Source organism: Dipodomys ordii, unplaced genomic scaffold (assembly GCF_000151885.1).
Source record: "Dipodomys ordii isolate 6190 unplaced genomic scaffold, Dord_2.0 Scaffold27, whole genome shotgun sequence".
In the NCBI taxonomy this organism is placed as follows: Eukaryota; Metazoa; Chordata; class Mammalia; order Rodentia; family Heteromyidae; genus Dipodomys; species Dipodomys ordii.
Window position 1 is genome coordinate 16,659,980 of NW_012267243.1, and position 15,558 is coordinate 16,675,537.

The 15,558-nt window shown below is 37.9% G+C and overlaps 1 protein-coding gene across 2 annotated transcripts in view; it reads right to left on the reverse strand.

Annotated features, from left to right (window-relative positions):
• Positions 1-4,754: 4,754 nt before the first annotated feature.
• The window catches only part of F5 (coagulation factor V (proaccelerin, labile factor)), a 64,350-nt gene continuing 53,546 nt past the window's right edge, over positions 4,755-15,558 (reverse strand). For both annotated transcript variants that reach the window (XM_013015738.1, XM_013015739.1), the window contains 6 exons: positions 15,416-15,519; positions 14,877-15,032; positions 11,780-11,924; positions 8,688-8,839; positions 6,672-6,854; positions 4,755-5,050 (listed from right to left, as the gene is read on the reverse strand). In XM_013015738.1, coding sequence (XP_012871192.1) covers positions 4,904-5,050; positions 6,672-6,854; positions 8,688-8,839; positions 11,780-11,924; positions 14,877-15,032; positions 15,416-15,519 — 887 coding nt within the window. In that variant the 3' untranslated portion in view covers positions 4,755-4,903. The remainder of the gene's footprint in view (positions 5,051-6,671; positions 6,855-8,687; positions 8,840-11,779; positions 11,925-14,876; positions 15,033-15,415; positions 15,520-15,558) is intronic.

Consider the following 15,558-nt stretch of genomic DNA (forward strand, 5'->3'; position numbering starts at 1 on the left):
TCTCATAAACAATAGGACAAGATGAGCAACAAACATGATCATTCATAGCTACATAAAATCATGTTCTGTTTTGTCAGTTGAGATTTTATTTTAGGTAAGAACACTGGCTTCCCAATTATTTGCCATATGAAGAAATTTAAGAACTTTTAATTTAGAATGTTAGCTCCTAGGAGGATAGAAAATACTCTCTTTAGTATTTGGCAAATATCAAACCACACTGTCATCACTAGCCAATAATTTCTAATGACCTATCTGGTACATTGTAAAAATGTACAGACTTTATAATGCATACATAGTACATTCTAACTTCTCTGTCTACTTCAATCTGTGGCAAAACTTGAACACCTCTTTCTGTTACAATTCCTGACAACAATTGATTTTTCTTGAAGAGAAATTTTTCACTGAATTTGATTTACGTTTTTTAATTTGCGTGTGAATAATTTTTCTGAATGTTGTGTGAGACCTGTGGGTTTTGTGTGTAAACTAGTGTTAACTGTCCCTACTCTGGACAAAAACATAATCACACATCAGTTAAATCCTACAAAGGAAGTACAGGAAAGCTATTTAATTATGTGTTTATCCTGGATAATTAAGGCTGCATAAAAGTCCTCAGAATTCTGACCAAGTACAATTTACTACTTCTTGGGCATGCATCCGGTTACAGGTAGAAAATAGGGTTACAATAAAAAGTACTGAGTGATGAATCCAGTGGTCAGTGTACAACACCAGGAATGTGCTTAATGCAAGGAGGTACTTTGAAATAAAGCCCTTGAGATAAATAGAATTATAAGCCTATTACCTACCAAAGAAGATAGGGATGTGAATTCACTTACACCTCTTTCCTAAGACACAGAGAAGCTGCTGTGGCTCAAAGAAGCAGAGCACTAGCCTTGAGCACAAAAGTTCAGAGACAGTGCCCAGGCCCTGTGTTCAAGCCCCATTACTGGCATAAACAAACAAAGAAATAAATATATAAATTGCTATTCTCCAGCATTCATCACAATGATAAGTAACTAATACAACTGTAAACATAAATAAAATCACTTTAAGTACTTCAGACTCTCATGAGTACCTAAATATTCCTGTGATCTATTTGTCAATTTCTCACATACAACATACTATTCCCCATCTTCTTTCTACTCTAGCATCATTTTCCAATTACTCTAAGCAAATCAGAATCATGTTCAATATGAGTATAATTTGTAATATTTCTGGAAACAGCTTTCTTTTTATCTGACCCTTAACAACTTGCTTTTAATCTGACTTTAAACAGCTTGCTTTTCATCATCATCTATCATTTACAGTTCCAGATTAGAGATATGTTTTATGTCTCTGTGTCTCTCTTCATCCATTCTCAGTTCATTGCGTCCACTCAGGTAGAGTTTAAATACACTCAGGATTTATGAATCAGGAAATGGGGGCAACTGGATGAGTGTAAGAGAGTAGGGAGAATGGGATGATATCTCAGGGAGAATGTACAGGGTCCTAAATTGGACATAAAGCCTTTTTTATACTTTATTTTTCATTAGTTCTTATCTAGATCTACCTCATGGGAGCTCTGCATATCCACTACCTTCTTCAAATCACCAAGGTCAAATAGTCTCCAAAGACTTTTATAGTCTGACTTTATATAGACTACTTCTCTTTGCTTTTATTACTCAGGGTTCAGGGATTTGGGCTTTATAAGATCTAAGTGGCAAAAAAAAGATCCAAGTGGCTATTTGCTTCTTCTGTTTAGTTTCTCCATTCCAAAAGACCATATGTTTGAGGAACTAAAGAATTATTTTACTTCTTTTGTTATTCTTTCCGCTACAATGCCTATTATAACACTGTTACACAGATAGAATAAGCTTAATATTCTTTTAAAAGGACTGAAACAGAGGTACAACTAGAGAGGTTAACACTACTTTTTCATTATGGATGCCAAACACAAAATACATGTATATGTTTTGAGGTAGATTGTTCATACAAGCCAGAGCTGTCAAAATCTTAAAGCTTATAGTCCCTCCCAGCTTGAGAATGGACACGTAAATGTCATCCCATGCTTAATCATTTTCTCTGCATCCCACTGTTTGCCCTCTCTCTGGGCTACAAGAATATAAGAACTTAGGGCTGGGATGGTAGCTCAGTGGTAGAGTGCTTGCCTTGCATGCCTGAGGCCCTGGGTTCGATTCCTCATCACCACATAAGCAAAAAGAAAAAAGCCAGAAGTGGCGCTGTGGCTCAAGTGGTAGAGCGCTAGCCTTGAGCTGAAGAGCTGAGGGACAGCGCCCATGCCCAGAGTTCAGGCCCCACAACCGGACCCAAAAACAAAACAAAACAAAACAAAAGAATATAAGAACTTGGAAGGATTTTCAATAAAATGTCTGTTAGATGTGTGTGAGAGTGAAAGAGAGGGAGGAAGGGAGAGAGAGGGGAGGAGGAGGGAGGGAGGGAGAGAAATGGCAACATGGAACACTCAGCTACTTTAAAATGTATCTTAGAGTTATGCTTTACAGCTGTCCCATGACTTAATCGTTTCTTCTTAAACCATCCAGAGAAATAGTGAAATGTTTATGACTCGTGAAGATTCGTACTATTTAGATAATATTTTCCTCAGTTTCCACAATAATCTGGCATTCAAAATTGGTGCTTATTCAAAGTTATTGTAAATGACACTTGTCATTTATTGTAACAACATGAAATTTTCCTGGAGAAGTAATTCTGTTTCTTCAAGCCCTTTGTGGTTTTTCATACACAAGCAGCTATTCTTTTCCAACTTTCAATTAGAATGACTAATAATGTTTTGTATTTTATCAATTAGATCTTCCTTTCAATTCATATTTCCTCTGTGAGTCATTTAAATGTCCATGGTAACAAGTTATGACATAACAATACACTGTGTTATGTCAGTGGAGGATATATTATGCAGACAAAGTTATAATTTCATATAAATGATTTCAGGAGTTAAAAAATGGAAATGTCTTCTACATCAAAATCAGATGTAGGACAAATATTTTATTGATCCCCAAGCAGTATTCTAGATCAGTTAGGAGTAATTAATAAATATTAATGTCTACCTGTCTGGGGAATGAATCATAAACATCATAATTTCCACTTGATGGAAGAGAAACCCGACAGAAAAGCTAGGAGGGAGTCGGAAAACACAAAGAGGGAGGTTCAAATATACCTGTATTCAACTGAGTTTCCCAAGGAATCCACCTGTGGCCATCATCGTAGTCTAGCCAGAAGTTACCCTAAATGAAGTCAGCAATAAGCCCAACTTCAGTCTACAGAGTCATGAAAGAGATAAAGCTGATGATATTTGTTGTTTGTTTTTTGAGACAGAGTCTCACTCTGCAGCCTAGGCTATTGTCCAGCTCTCCATCTTTCGGTGTCTGCCTCCTGAATACCAAAATTACAGATGTGTGCTACCATACCAGGCTTAACATTTTTTTAGTTTACAAAAATTATAGTGTACATTGGCATATAAATACATATGTACAATGTAAAGTTTTTATATTTATACGCATTGCAAACTAAATCACGCTATCACATCATATATCCTTTTCTGTGATTGTTGGTTTGAGCACTAATTTTTGGAGTAGTTTATTTTACAAAAATAGACAGCTTCAACAATGATTTCTACCTTCCATGACTTCATAAATGCCCCAACCTTCCAGTCCTACAATATCTTCAGTATTATTGAATATTAATTTCCCAGAGAAGGGAACGGTAAGGGTAGAAGGTTCTAGAGAAAAGGAGAAAAGTTGTCTAAAGCCACAGAGGCAGGTACTGAAAGAAAACTTAAACTTCTTGCCAGTTTGGCCCAACAGGAACAACTATATTTGGGCCAACAGTTCAGATGTTCTGTTTTACAGGTCCGAGCCTTCCCTTAGGTGAACCTAAGGTGAGAAAATATGCCATGGAGTACCATGAAGCTAAGGCTGTATCCTCCGTGCTCCCATAGTTATTGGCTTTGACACCCAGTGACTGCACACTTGAACAACAGCATGTGCAACTGGTCCCAAACCAGGAAAAATTCACAAGTCCAGTGTATTGAAATCATGCTCACTTGCTTCTTTACTCATGAGGAGTCAGAAAATCAAAGAGGAAAAGAGGGCTTTTTTTGTATCAGTTTGGATTGCAAGACTGCTGTTTTCTCTATTATCAAGTAAAGCAAACCATTTAAAAATTTTATTGTTTCCTATGTTTTTAAAGCAGAGTTCTTTTTTAAATATAGGGCTATAAGTGTTTTAAAGTAGTATATCTTTTATTAATGTGTATATTCTTTATTTTAAACCAGATTTCTTTTTTTAAAAAAACATAGGCCTATAAGTGTTTTACAAGTAGCATATCTTTTAATATGTACATAATATAAAGAGCTATAATAAAGCATATTAAATATATGAAAATTACTTTATGTAGCATTTTTCATTATTGTGAAAGATAAACCCTCCTCTTTTTGGGACCTAATATTTTGCCATCTATATGCAGCAGTAATAGTTCCCATCCCACTTAATGGCAGCCAGGAGTTCCATTAGAAAAGTTTCTTAGGGGGCTGGGAAGATGGCTCAGTGGTAGAGCACTTGCCTTGCATGCCTGAGGCTCTGGGTTCGATTCCTCAGCACCGCATAAGCAAAAAGAAAAAAGCCGGAAATGGTGCTGTGGCTCAAGTGGTAGAGCGCTAACCTTGAGCTGAAGAGCTGAGGAACAGCGCCCATGCCCAGAGTTCAGGCCCCACGACTGGACCCCCCCCCCAAAAAAAAAGAAAAGAAAAGTTTCTTAGGTAAAATTGTATTTTCTAATAGAAAAAAAGAGGAACAGTGGGAATTTGTTATTATTTAAAATAGCTGCAGAATACATTGCCTACTCTAAATTGAGGTCTTAAAGAGTCTCTCCTATGTTTTTTGAACCCTCAGTTCTAGTAGACATCACAGCCAAAGAGTTCCACACGAAGCGCAATACTTTGATTCCATGTTTTAGGAATGATGCGGATAAACCTGGAGATAATTGGTGGCTTGAAAAAGTTTTTCACATGTCCCTTGGTATTGCTATTTCCTTCGAAAATCTGAAAGGAAAACAAGAGAAAATCTTCAGTGTTAGCACAGGCAATATAGAAGCCATTTTTATCCTTTGAGCTTAAACGGAGGCCACCAAACACCACTATCACAGCGATCCATCTTCAGCTAATTATGAAGTCCAATCCTGGAAGTCCTCTGAGGGCATTTTCATTTCACCAGCAATCCAAGTCCAGGGAAGGAAGAATAAACAAATCTGCTCTAGTTGCAAGACCATCTCTGCTCTTGGCCCTTTGTAGCTAGCTCTGTGGCCTTAAGGATGTAAATTACAACCCTTGGTTCTTCATTTCCTCAGTTGCAAATTGAGGGTGAAAACAGGAGAGAGGACTAAAGATTTAAAGCTGTATTTAAACATAATGACAAGTGTCTGGTAAGTGTCATGGAATGGGAACCAGTGAATCATTTGCTGTTGCTAACACTTAAAATATACCATCTGTGTCTTCTCATTTTCCTTTTGGCACATTAAAAAAATAGAGACAGTTTTATAGTGTTCAATTGTTAATACTTAATTAACTATATTTAAACCTGCTAAAATAACAACAATAACCTAAGACCTTAAAATGAGATCATATGTTTCATTTTCATCACATTTTTTAAACATAGGTAACAATATTTACTACAAAATTTTTGGATAACTGAAAGAATAACCTTCACAAGCAAGAGAAATCAAGATTGTTAAACTAAGTAGCACCATGATAGTGATTACTTGTAATTTCATAAAATATGCAAAGATAAGCAATGTCATACTTGTGAATGGGGACTATGGGGTGAAGTAAATTTAAGCAATTATCTGGTAGAACTAGCACTCATTTTTGAGGCACATGGTTTACATCGTCAGTTAACCTGTTGGGTTTAAGCAAATTCATGTTTTTCATCTCTAGCTAGTTTGTCAAGATTTACACACATACAGCAGAAGGGTTACAGCAGTAACACCCTTCAGACAAGCTGGTGTATGGAGAAATAGAACATGCAGAGAACCAGAGGATTTTTTTAAAAGCGAGAAATGAGTACAAATTCAGTAACTAGGTATTGGGCATTTGATGAAAATTCAGTAAATCTCAGCCCTTTTTCCTGGATGTTTCTGCTTGCTTCAGCTCAATTTCCATATCTGGAATACAAGGCCCATCTCTTTAGCTTCACTGATGGTAGCATTTTTAAGCCACCTAGCATTTTTAAGAGGGACTAGGGAATGTGGTAGCCATTCACCATGTAGAGAAAGATGTTTAATAACAATATATCATTCAAACTTTGTTCAGTCAGGAATAGCAAGTATTGCTAAGGCAATGCCAATATGCTCTGATTTCACAGTAGAAGGTTTTCTAGATGCCTTCACCATCTTTCTCAATCAGAGCTGGTTAAGCCTCACAACATCCTCTGGTATTTTGTCCTCACTATTTCTCAATCAAGGTGGAGAGGTGATGTGCATGTGTGCCAATTCCTGTAGAACCAGGATTAGAAGACTTGAAGAGGTGGTATGTGTCAGTGCAGTTGTCAAAGGAAAGGTAGTAGTACTAGCAGTAGTAGTAGTAGTAATAGTAGTAGTAGTAGTGGTAGTAGTCTTGACATGGTAGTATTCAAATTGCTTTCTCTTGCCAAGAGGGCACCTAGTACCTTGTCCACCATGGAGGATTTCTGCCTGTAAGGTTTCCATTCTACACCCTGGTCGCTGTAGTGGATGCTGTAGCTCTTCACATACATCTCAGAGGACAGAGATTTGCAGCCCTGTGTGACAATGGCAGTTACCTTCTTGATTTTCTGTAGATCAATTTGTAACCATTGTTTGTTGTTGTTTGCCTAGCAAAATGATATAAAGCAAATGGACATGGAAAATGTTAGTATTGTTGCTGTTTTGGGAGATTAAGTATAGTGCACAGAGTTTGGGATTTCTTTTGACCTCCTCCCTTAGGATTTATTTTTTGTCTTATAGATGCCTCCCCTATTTCTTCTTGATTGTTGCCACAACATGTGTATACATTTCTATTGATATATTTCATACTTTATACAGTAATTATTTGTTTACTTTTTGGCATCCTTGCTTCTTGGTCTTCACAACAAAGGCACAAACTGGTGCTCAATAAGTAATTGTTGAATAAATAAGTAAATGAATTTTACTTGAGAAAATTGCTAAATTATCTTTCTTCCTTCCTTCTTTCTTTCCTTCCTTCCTTCCCTCCCTGCCTCTTTTCTTCCTTCTTTCTTTCCTTCCTTCCTTCTTTCTTTTCTTTTGCCACTATGGAGGTTTGAGCTCTCACATGACTTTTTTGCTCATGGCCAGTGCTCTACCACTTGAGCCATGCTTCCAGTTCTATCTAAATATTTTCTCAAGCGAGTTTGTTAAAGTACTATGATGATATTTCTGCAAGGTGACCCAGAAAGGAATCTGATAGTATCATCTCTAATGTATAGTGCCCTGTCTAATGCATTTTAGAAAAGCCCAACTTTTCTTTCCACTCTTAATGTGAAATACAAAAGAGTACAATTTCTTATTTTCTAGTATTTCATATAAATGTAATACTTGAGAGACTTAATAAAACTACAAAAAGGAAAGGATAGGAGACAAGGTAATTATCTCTAAAGCCACAATGAACCTCCTTTGTATAATTAATTTATGATCAAAGACCTATCATATTTTGTAATAAATATTTGAAGAAGGAAAGTTGATGACAGATTGTATTTTGATGTAATCTGAGATCAATCTTCACCTTTTGGAATTTTTAGAATTTTCTCAACATCATTCATATTTGTGAGTACATGTATATATATTTATTTGAAGTTTGAAGACAAGATCTGGAGTTATATAGAGAATTCAGGGAATTGGAGCATCTATCTACCTTAGTGGACAGAGACAAGAGGATTAAGTAGGGAATTGGAATTTAGTCAGCTAAAGGAAACACGAAGTTACCTACTACATTCTGGTTCCAACATCAGTTGGAACATGAAACAAAGATGAATCAACTATTAACTGTTACCCTAAAATTACATAACTTTAAATGATCTTAGTTGCTCAATGATTTACTATCAGGAGCAATATAATTCTCGGGTGATTTACTATCAGGAGCAATATAATTCTCGGGGAGCTGTTTAACTTAGATCATGGTTCTATAATCCATGCCTCTGATTGTCTCCAGAACTGTCACAGTGTTTTTAAAAATTGTAAAAAAGTTTAAATGGTACACTTAAGAAAATGAAAAATACTGGCTAAATTGTGAGGTATGTTGTGAATCTAAGTTATTTGCCTATCACTACTGTTACCTAATCAAGAAATGGCAAACTAAGACTGTGCTCATGCATTTACCAATTTTTTAGGGACACTTTCGTGATTCCATGGCAGAACTGAGTAGTTATGAAAGGCTCTTTGGCCTGACAAACCTAAAATACTTACTAGCTAGCTCTTTGCAGTCAAACATTGTACTTTTTGTCTAGACCAAGAATTACAGAGATGATAAATGACTTTTTTTCTAAAGCAAAGCTAGAATTAAAGCTGTGGATTCAGCAAACATCTAGATTTTTAGATTTAGCGTTTTAATCTGCAGAGAGGGGAGATGTCCCTCCTGTTTCCAAGATCTTCTGTGTGCCCTGCGATGGTAGTCTTTTTTTCCCCCTAAAGGGCTCAAGAGTCTATGTCACCTTAGCTTGCCAGGCGTTCACACGGCCCTGGGCATTAAGACGAGCACGAAACGGTTCCCAGTAATCTCCCCACCAAGATTTCTTAAATGAGGAAGCTGTAATTTGCTTGTTTTCTATTTGTCCACTTTCCATACCCAGTGGTGTAGAACATCCTGTCAAGAGAAAAGCCACCATTCATTACACAGCATTAATATTCCCTGCATGGCACTGTAGGGTTTGTAGAGGAGACAAAAATATTATTACCACATAAGAGTAACGCATGTGTTGAATCCAAGGGCAAATCTGCCATCAGGCTGTGAATTTTTGTTAGTTTTGAAACAAGGTCTTGCTGTGTAGCCCAGGGTGGTCTCAAACTGACTATCTGTGTGCCTCCACCTCTTGAGTTCTGAGATTATAGGCCCATACCACTACACTTGCCTGACTGTATTTTTAATGTATTTTATAATCTGTTTCCCATTGTGAGCACAAAATTGCCCTGCAATAACTTCCTTAACACAAGCAAGGAGAACAGGGAATTGAATTTAAAGTCAGCTACTATGATACCAAAGACCACGTCCTAAATATGTGTACTCACTTGTGTTTTCCAGAATGTCATGGGCCTGTCAGTCTTTGCTTCCAGTAGACAGCACTCTAAACAATCCATATATGATCATGTGCTGTAAATGGCATTTCAGATAATGACAGGCCATCGATGTGACAATGATGCCAGAATATTATAATAGATTCTCCAAATTCCTATTGCCTATTGATGAGGTCATAGTTTTCTTAATTTTATAGCATAGCCCATAACTCACATATGTAGTGATGCTGGTATAAATAAACCTCCATCACTGATGGGTGTGTAAAAGTATATGGCACCTAATTATGTATAACAAGCAATCCCTTATGGTAAACCACAATGTTATAGTTTACTGTATTTACTATACTTTTGATCATCTGGTCAGAAGGTACTCCTATTTCTACAAGAAGTTTCCGATAGTAGAGTATGTGAATTTATACTGGCAGTAACTCCACATACACTGGCAGTAACTGTGGTTCTCAATTGTATCAGGAGACCACATGGAATGACTGGCCCATATGTCTATGTGACCGCTCTGTGATGTCTTCGCAATGACTTTTCTCATGGCCTATCCCCATTGTTAAGGAATGTATGGATATATATATAAATTTTCTTTTTCTTCTCCTAATACAAGCTTCAAAAAGATACAATTGATTTTTAGTAGTCACTATTTAGTATTTTCCCGTCAATGCCTTATGTCTGATTCATGCATGCTTTGGAATTTTGCCAAGGCATAGTCTGAATATCTTAAGCAGCAAGAATACCCATTAGTGTGAGAAACATAGCTAGTGAGCCCAACAAGCTGCTCATCTCTGTGATCCTTTTTTCTCATAATAAATACACAGAAATTTTCTTGAAGTGATACCTTGCTTTTTCTGTGATAGGAAAACAAACACTCAAAAGAAATACTGCTAATGTATCAAGAAAGTGAAAAAAGTAATGTTTCTTGTATAGAGGAAGTGATGTTTTAAATAAACAGAGATGAACACCACATTTTTAATTAGCTTGACTCTATAATTGAGCAAAGCTATCATTTATACCACATATATTATAGAAGTAAAAGTATGTGGTTTACGGAACTATTTCAAGGGGTACTCCTGCCTGCGAAAGAATTGCATTTTATGTAGGAAGTACTATGTAAATTACTATCTAGATATTAGCAAAATGCCTATATCAATATAACTAATGAATGTCAGGGGTATATTATACCTTAATCTGTTTTGATAAGAAATTGATTCCAAGTGTTGGTAACTTTCTCCCTTAATTAAAATATTGTAACTTCTCAATAGGGTGACAGTGTGGCAAGTTTCCCATGTCACTGCATAATGACCCTTGTACCCCCTCAGTCTTTGAGCACCTGCTGCAGCGTGGACCAAATTTTGGGCCATTTCTTCATGCTCTTTTATCTCAAAATGTTAGACAGTTAAAAAAAAATAAGTGTGCTTTTACATGAGGAATCCTGAAAAGCATTACTTTAAGAGTTAGAACAGCCGGCTGCGGTGGCTCACGCCTGTAATCCTAGCTACTCAAGAGGCTGAGATCTGAGGATCGCAGTTCAAACCAGCCTGGGCAGAAAAGTCCTTGAGACTCTTATCTCCAATTACCCACTAGAAAACCGGAAGTGGTGCTGTGGTTCGCCTTGAGCTGAAGAGCGCAGGGACAGCACCCAGGCCCAGAGTTCAAGCCCCACGACCAACAAAAAAGAGAGAGAGAACAGCCAGGCAGCAGTGGCTCACGCCTGTAATCCTAGTTACTCAGGAGGCTGAGATCTGAGGATCACAGTTCAAAGCCAGCCCGGGCAGGAAAGTCTGTGAGATTCTTATTGCCAATAAAATACCAGAAAACTGGAAGTGGCCCTGTGGCTCAAGGGGTAGAGCCTTTGCCTGGAGCTGAAGAGTGCAGTTACAGTGCCCAGGCCTAGAGTTCAAAAAAAAAAAAGGAGTTATAGCAAATAAATTGATATGACTTTTCAACAGCTTCACTGTATATAGTACAATTTTATTTTGACTATTAGTATCTAGATTTTATGTCTATCATAGGTCATATTATATTCCATGAAATACAGCAGCTTACAAGTTGCTATGTAGCATACAAAGAAAATACAGAGCACAATCGTGGTACCAGGAAGTTGGAAAGCAGATTCAAATGTCAAATTATTCACTGAACACCAAAGCTATGCCAGAAATCTTTCAAGGTGTTTCACTGCGTTATAGCCTGGCTAACCTGGAGGACTTTTAAGGCATCAAGGCCTTGTTTGACTCTCAGGCAGCTCTTGTTGAAAATGTGCAACCAAAGCACTTCCTGGCAAGCCATGTGGGCATCATTTATGGAGATGTTGCCCGCTTTCTGGTTGGTAGAACCAGTCTTAGTCTAGATCACACTGAGAGTTCACCTGAGTGAAGTCTGGGTTTGCAAGGATTTGGGGGAGCATTCCAAGTTACAAGAGATCTAAGAATTCTACTTCTTCTCCCACACCTTCCAAACCTTCAGTCTCAGAATGTTAGTGAGAAGATAATGCATCTTTGTTCCTTACCATTAACCTCACAGCCTTGCAGCTCCAATCGCAGGGTAGGTCTGTTATAGGACTTTGTTGGAGAGATCCTAATATATCTAGCCACAATAGGTGGGTCAAATTGATTCTCTTTTATTGTAGAAGCATCTGAATTGCCATCAAAATACTAGAAGAAAAGAGGAAAGCAAAGTTATGATTCTCTTTAAAGTGATTTTTATTTTAGGACTATGTCTGATTTAACATTGCAAATATTGTTTTCGTGGAGCCTGAATCAAATCAGTTTAATCTTAAAATATATTTGAGATTACTTCCAGGAAGATGAAGTAAATTCACTGTAGTCTGTTCCTGCTGCTCATAGCAAAGCAAAACAAAAGCCAAGAAGACTGAAAGGTAGAGACAAGTAAGCAGACTGCTAGGGTTCACAGAACCCAAGGGATGACATGGCCTTGAGTTCCCTAGGTTTTTTTTTCTTTTTGCCATTTGTATTCAGATTTTGGAGATGAAGAAACTAGCAACCCGAAACCACCAATGGTACCCATTTTGTACTGCTCCAAACGAGAGCCTATTTTCATTAGCTAGAGAAATCAAGGAAAGGCAGCTTTGTAAGACAGAAAAGTTTAGACAATAAATGTTCGATACTAGCCAAACATTACAGAAAGTAAAGACTCCCTCACTGCAGTAAAGACTGAATGAGGAGCCTAGAGTTTTAGGTTCTTGAGACTGAGGAGGTACCTTCATACCCTGCTTGGGGTCATGTGAGAGAAAACCAAAATAGGAAGCCAGAGCTTCAGCCTCTCTACCTCTATCCCCCAGAGAGGCTCCCTGCAGTGCCAGTGGACACCACTGGGGAGTTTCCAGCAACAGAGAGCTTCCAACGGAAGGTGGGGGGGGCCTGGCCTTTGGACTCTATCTGGCGATCACCAGCTGTGCCCCCTACCCTTTCTGTGCCAGAGCAGTATCAGAAAACACCAGCTAAAGTAGGAAGTGCAAACATCAGTAAGATTGAAAGCACAAACAGCAGAGAAAAATCAATGAAAGCGTTGATCCTTAGAAAAGAGAAAAATGAATCAACAAATCTGTTGCAAACGTGGCACAAAATGAGGAGGTAAAAATTATACTGTTGGAGGTGTCACTACCAACCTTGATGACCTCTGAAAGTCAAGGGTGACAGATACTATAAAGCCCACACTGGTGATGTGACAAGTTAAGGAAACATGTTAATTAACTGAAGACACTTAAAGTGGATTGGGGATCTAGCCTTGTGATATGTCACTTGCCTAGTGTGTTCCCAAGGGTCCTGTTCAGTCCCCAGGAGTGCTAGAAAATCATAAGGCACCAAATATAAACAGATAATTTGAGTAACACTATAAGCATGAAATGTACTTTATAATTTAAAAACTATCCCTTGCCCTAAAAATATTTCCAGGTGCAAACGGTTTTGCTGGTGATTTTTGGCAAAGAACACTAACTATAGAAACCTCTTCCAAAACAGAGATTAGAAGAGCATGCTTATCAATTTATGAGTCTAGTACAACTGTGATATCAAAAACAGTACCAAGCCGTACTCAAAATATTCACTGATATCTCTCACTAACATAGATGTAAAAATCTTCAAGCTATAGATTTTATGGCTGTCTGTATTTTCTTTTGCAATACTGATTATTCAGGACCATAATTTAAGATGTTCATGGTTTTAAGATAAATTTAAATAATTTATTATTAGAAAATCCTTTGGCTGGAGATGTGGCTAAGCAAATGCTAACCCCTAAATCAAACCCTGCTATCTTTTTCTTTTACTTTTTTTTTTGCCAGACTTGGATTTGAACTCTGGGCCTGGGTGCTGTTCCTGAGCTCCTTTTGCTCAAAGCCAGTGCTCTACCACTTGAGCCACAGTGCTACTTCTTCATAGTTTATTGAAGATAAGAGTCTTACAGACTTTTCTGCCTGGGCTGGCTTCAAACCATGATCCTCAGATCTCAGGCTCCTGAGTAGCTAGGATTACAGGTGTGAGCCATTATTAAAAAATAATCTAAAAACAATTCATCTCCAACACTGATAAAGGAGAGGTAATGATAATGTAGACAAATAGTAATGCTAATGTAGAAAAATAGTAAATAGAAAGTGATTTATATGAAATGTAAAGGGAGACAAATTCAAAGTCATTCATGGTAAATTGGTAGCCAGACTCGTTGATTTCTATTTTGCCTTGGAGAAGGGAAAAGAAGAGCGAGGGCTCTTGGCTGAGCCTATAAGACACTAAGCAGGTATTATCATTCTGCAACGTGACCTCAAAATTAGTTTGAGAAGCCCACAGCATCAGAACACCACTGATGTTATCTCTTGTTCAAGCACATCAAAATTAATAACAAAATAAGATGTAGTAAAAATCTTTTTTTTTCTGGTCCTGGGGCTTGAATTCTGGGCCTGGATGCTGTCCCTGAGCTTCTTTCGCTCAAGACAAGGACTCTACCACTTGAACCGCAGTGCCACTTCTGACTTTTTATTTTTAGTTTATTGGAGATAAGAGTCTCATGGAGTTTTTTGCCTGGGCTGGCTTTGAACCATGACCCTCAGACCTCAGCCTCCTGAGTTGCTAGGATCACAGGTGTGAGCCACCAGCAACTGACATAAAATCAATTTGTTTTGGGGGGGGTCCAGTTGTAGGGCCTGAACTCTGGGCTTGGGTGCTGTCCCTCAGCTCTTCAGCTCAAGGCTAGCGCTCTACCACTTGAGCCACAGTGCCACTTCCGGCTTTTTTCCTTTTTGCTTATGTGGTGCTGAGGAATCGAACCCAGGGCTTCATACATGCAAGGCAAGCGCTCTACCACTGAGCCACCTTCCAGGCCCGTAAAATCAATTTTTAATATGAGCTTTTTGGGTAAGATGCGGCCGTATGTTGTTGGTTTGTCTGGATGCTTGATTTGATGATAAGGTGACTTTTTTCAAGTTTGAGGGATTTTTGAAGGTTGTTTTTTTTTTAATAGTACACAAGCCACGTTTCCTCATAAGACCCTTCAAAAGCCATGCACATTCACATTCAGAAATATACTTTTAAAAGGACACAGTCACAGTGACCCTGGAGTGACCTTGCGATTCAGACAGAAATGTGTACACAGACCATCACGTTCTTCGTGCTGTTCCCCTTGAAGATCTGCCAGTTGGTTTGGTCAGCGCTGTAAGCCACAGAGAACTCTGTGGTATAGCAGGACTTTAGGTAGTGTTTAGCACCTTGAGTTTGTATCCCCGTGATTACAACTTCCCTCTGCAGATCCACCTGCAATAGAGTAAGACCAGTAAACAGAACTATCTTTTTCAGTGAGTCACATTCTGCCATAACTCAGGGCATATTTCTTTAAAAAGGCAATGACTAAAGTCTCCCTGAACTTATAAGATGGCTAGATGTGCCCCATACTTGAGCACAGTCTCCAGACTTGAAATCCAGATCAGCCTCTACCTAGTTGTATAGAACTTTGACAAGTTGGTTCATATCTCTCAGTTTTTCCTCTGTGCAGTACTTCTTGTGCCACACTGAAAGGTTTGTTTTGGAAAATATCTTAGCACCTAGCTATTGTGATTTCCTATAATAATATTATAAAAACAAGAAGACCTTACTAAATCACTGTCACTTTTATCATAATAGCAGTAAATAAGACATACCTGGATCCAAGGTTTAGAGGAAATTCCTGTTGGAATTTTTTCTATACTCCAAGCATTATATGACCCACCGTTGTTTAATCTTGCTAATTTGGGCTCCCAATAACCTAAATTCAAAGAGAGAAAAACTATTCTGAACTTAAAAA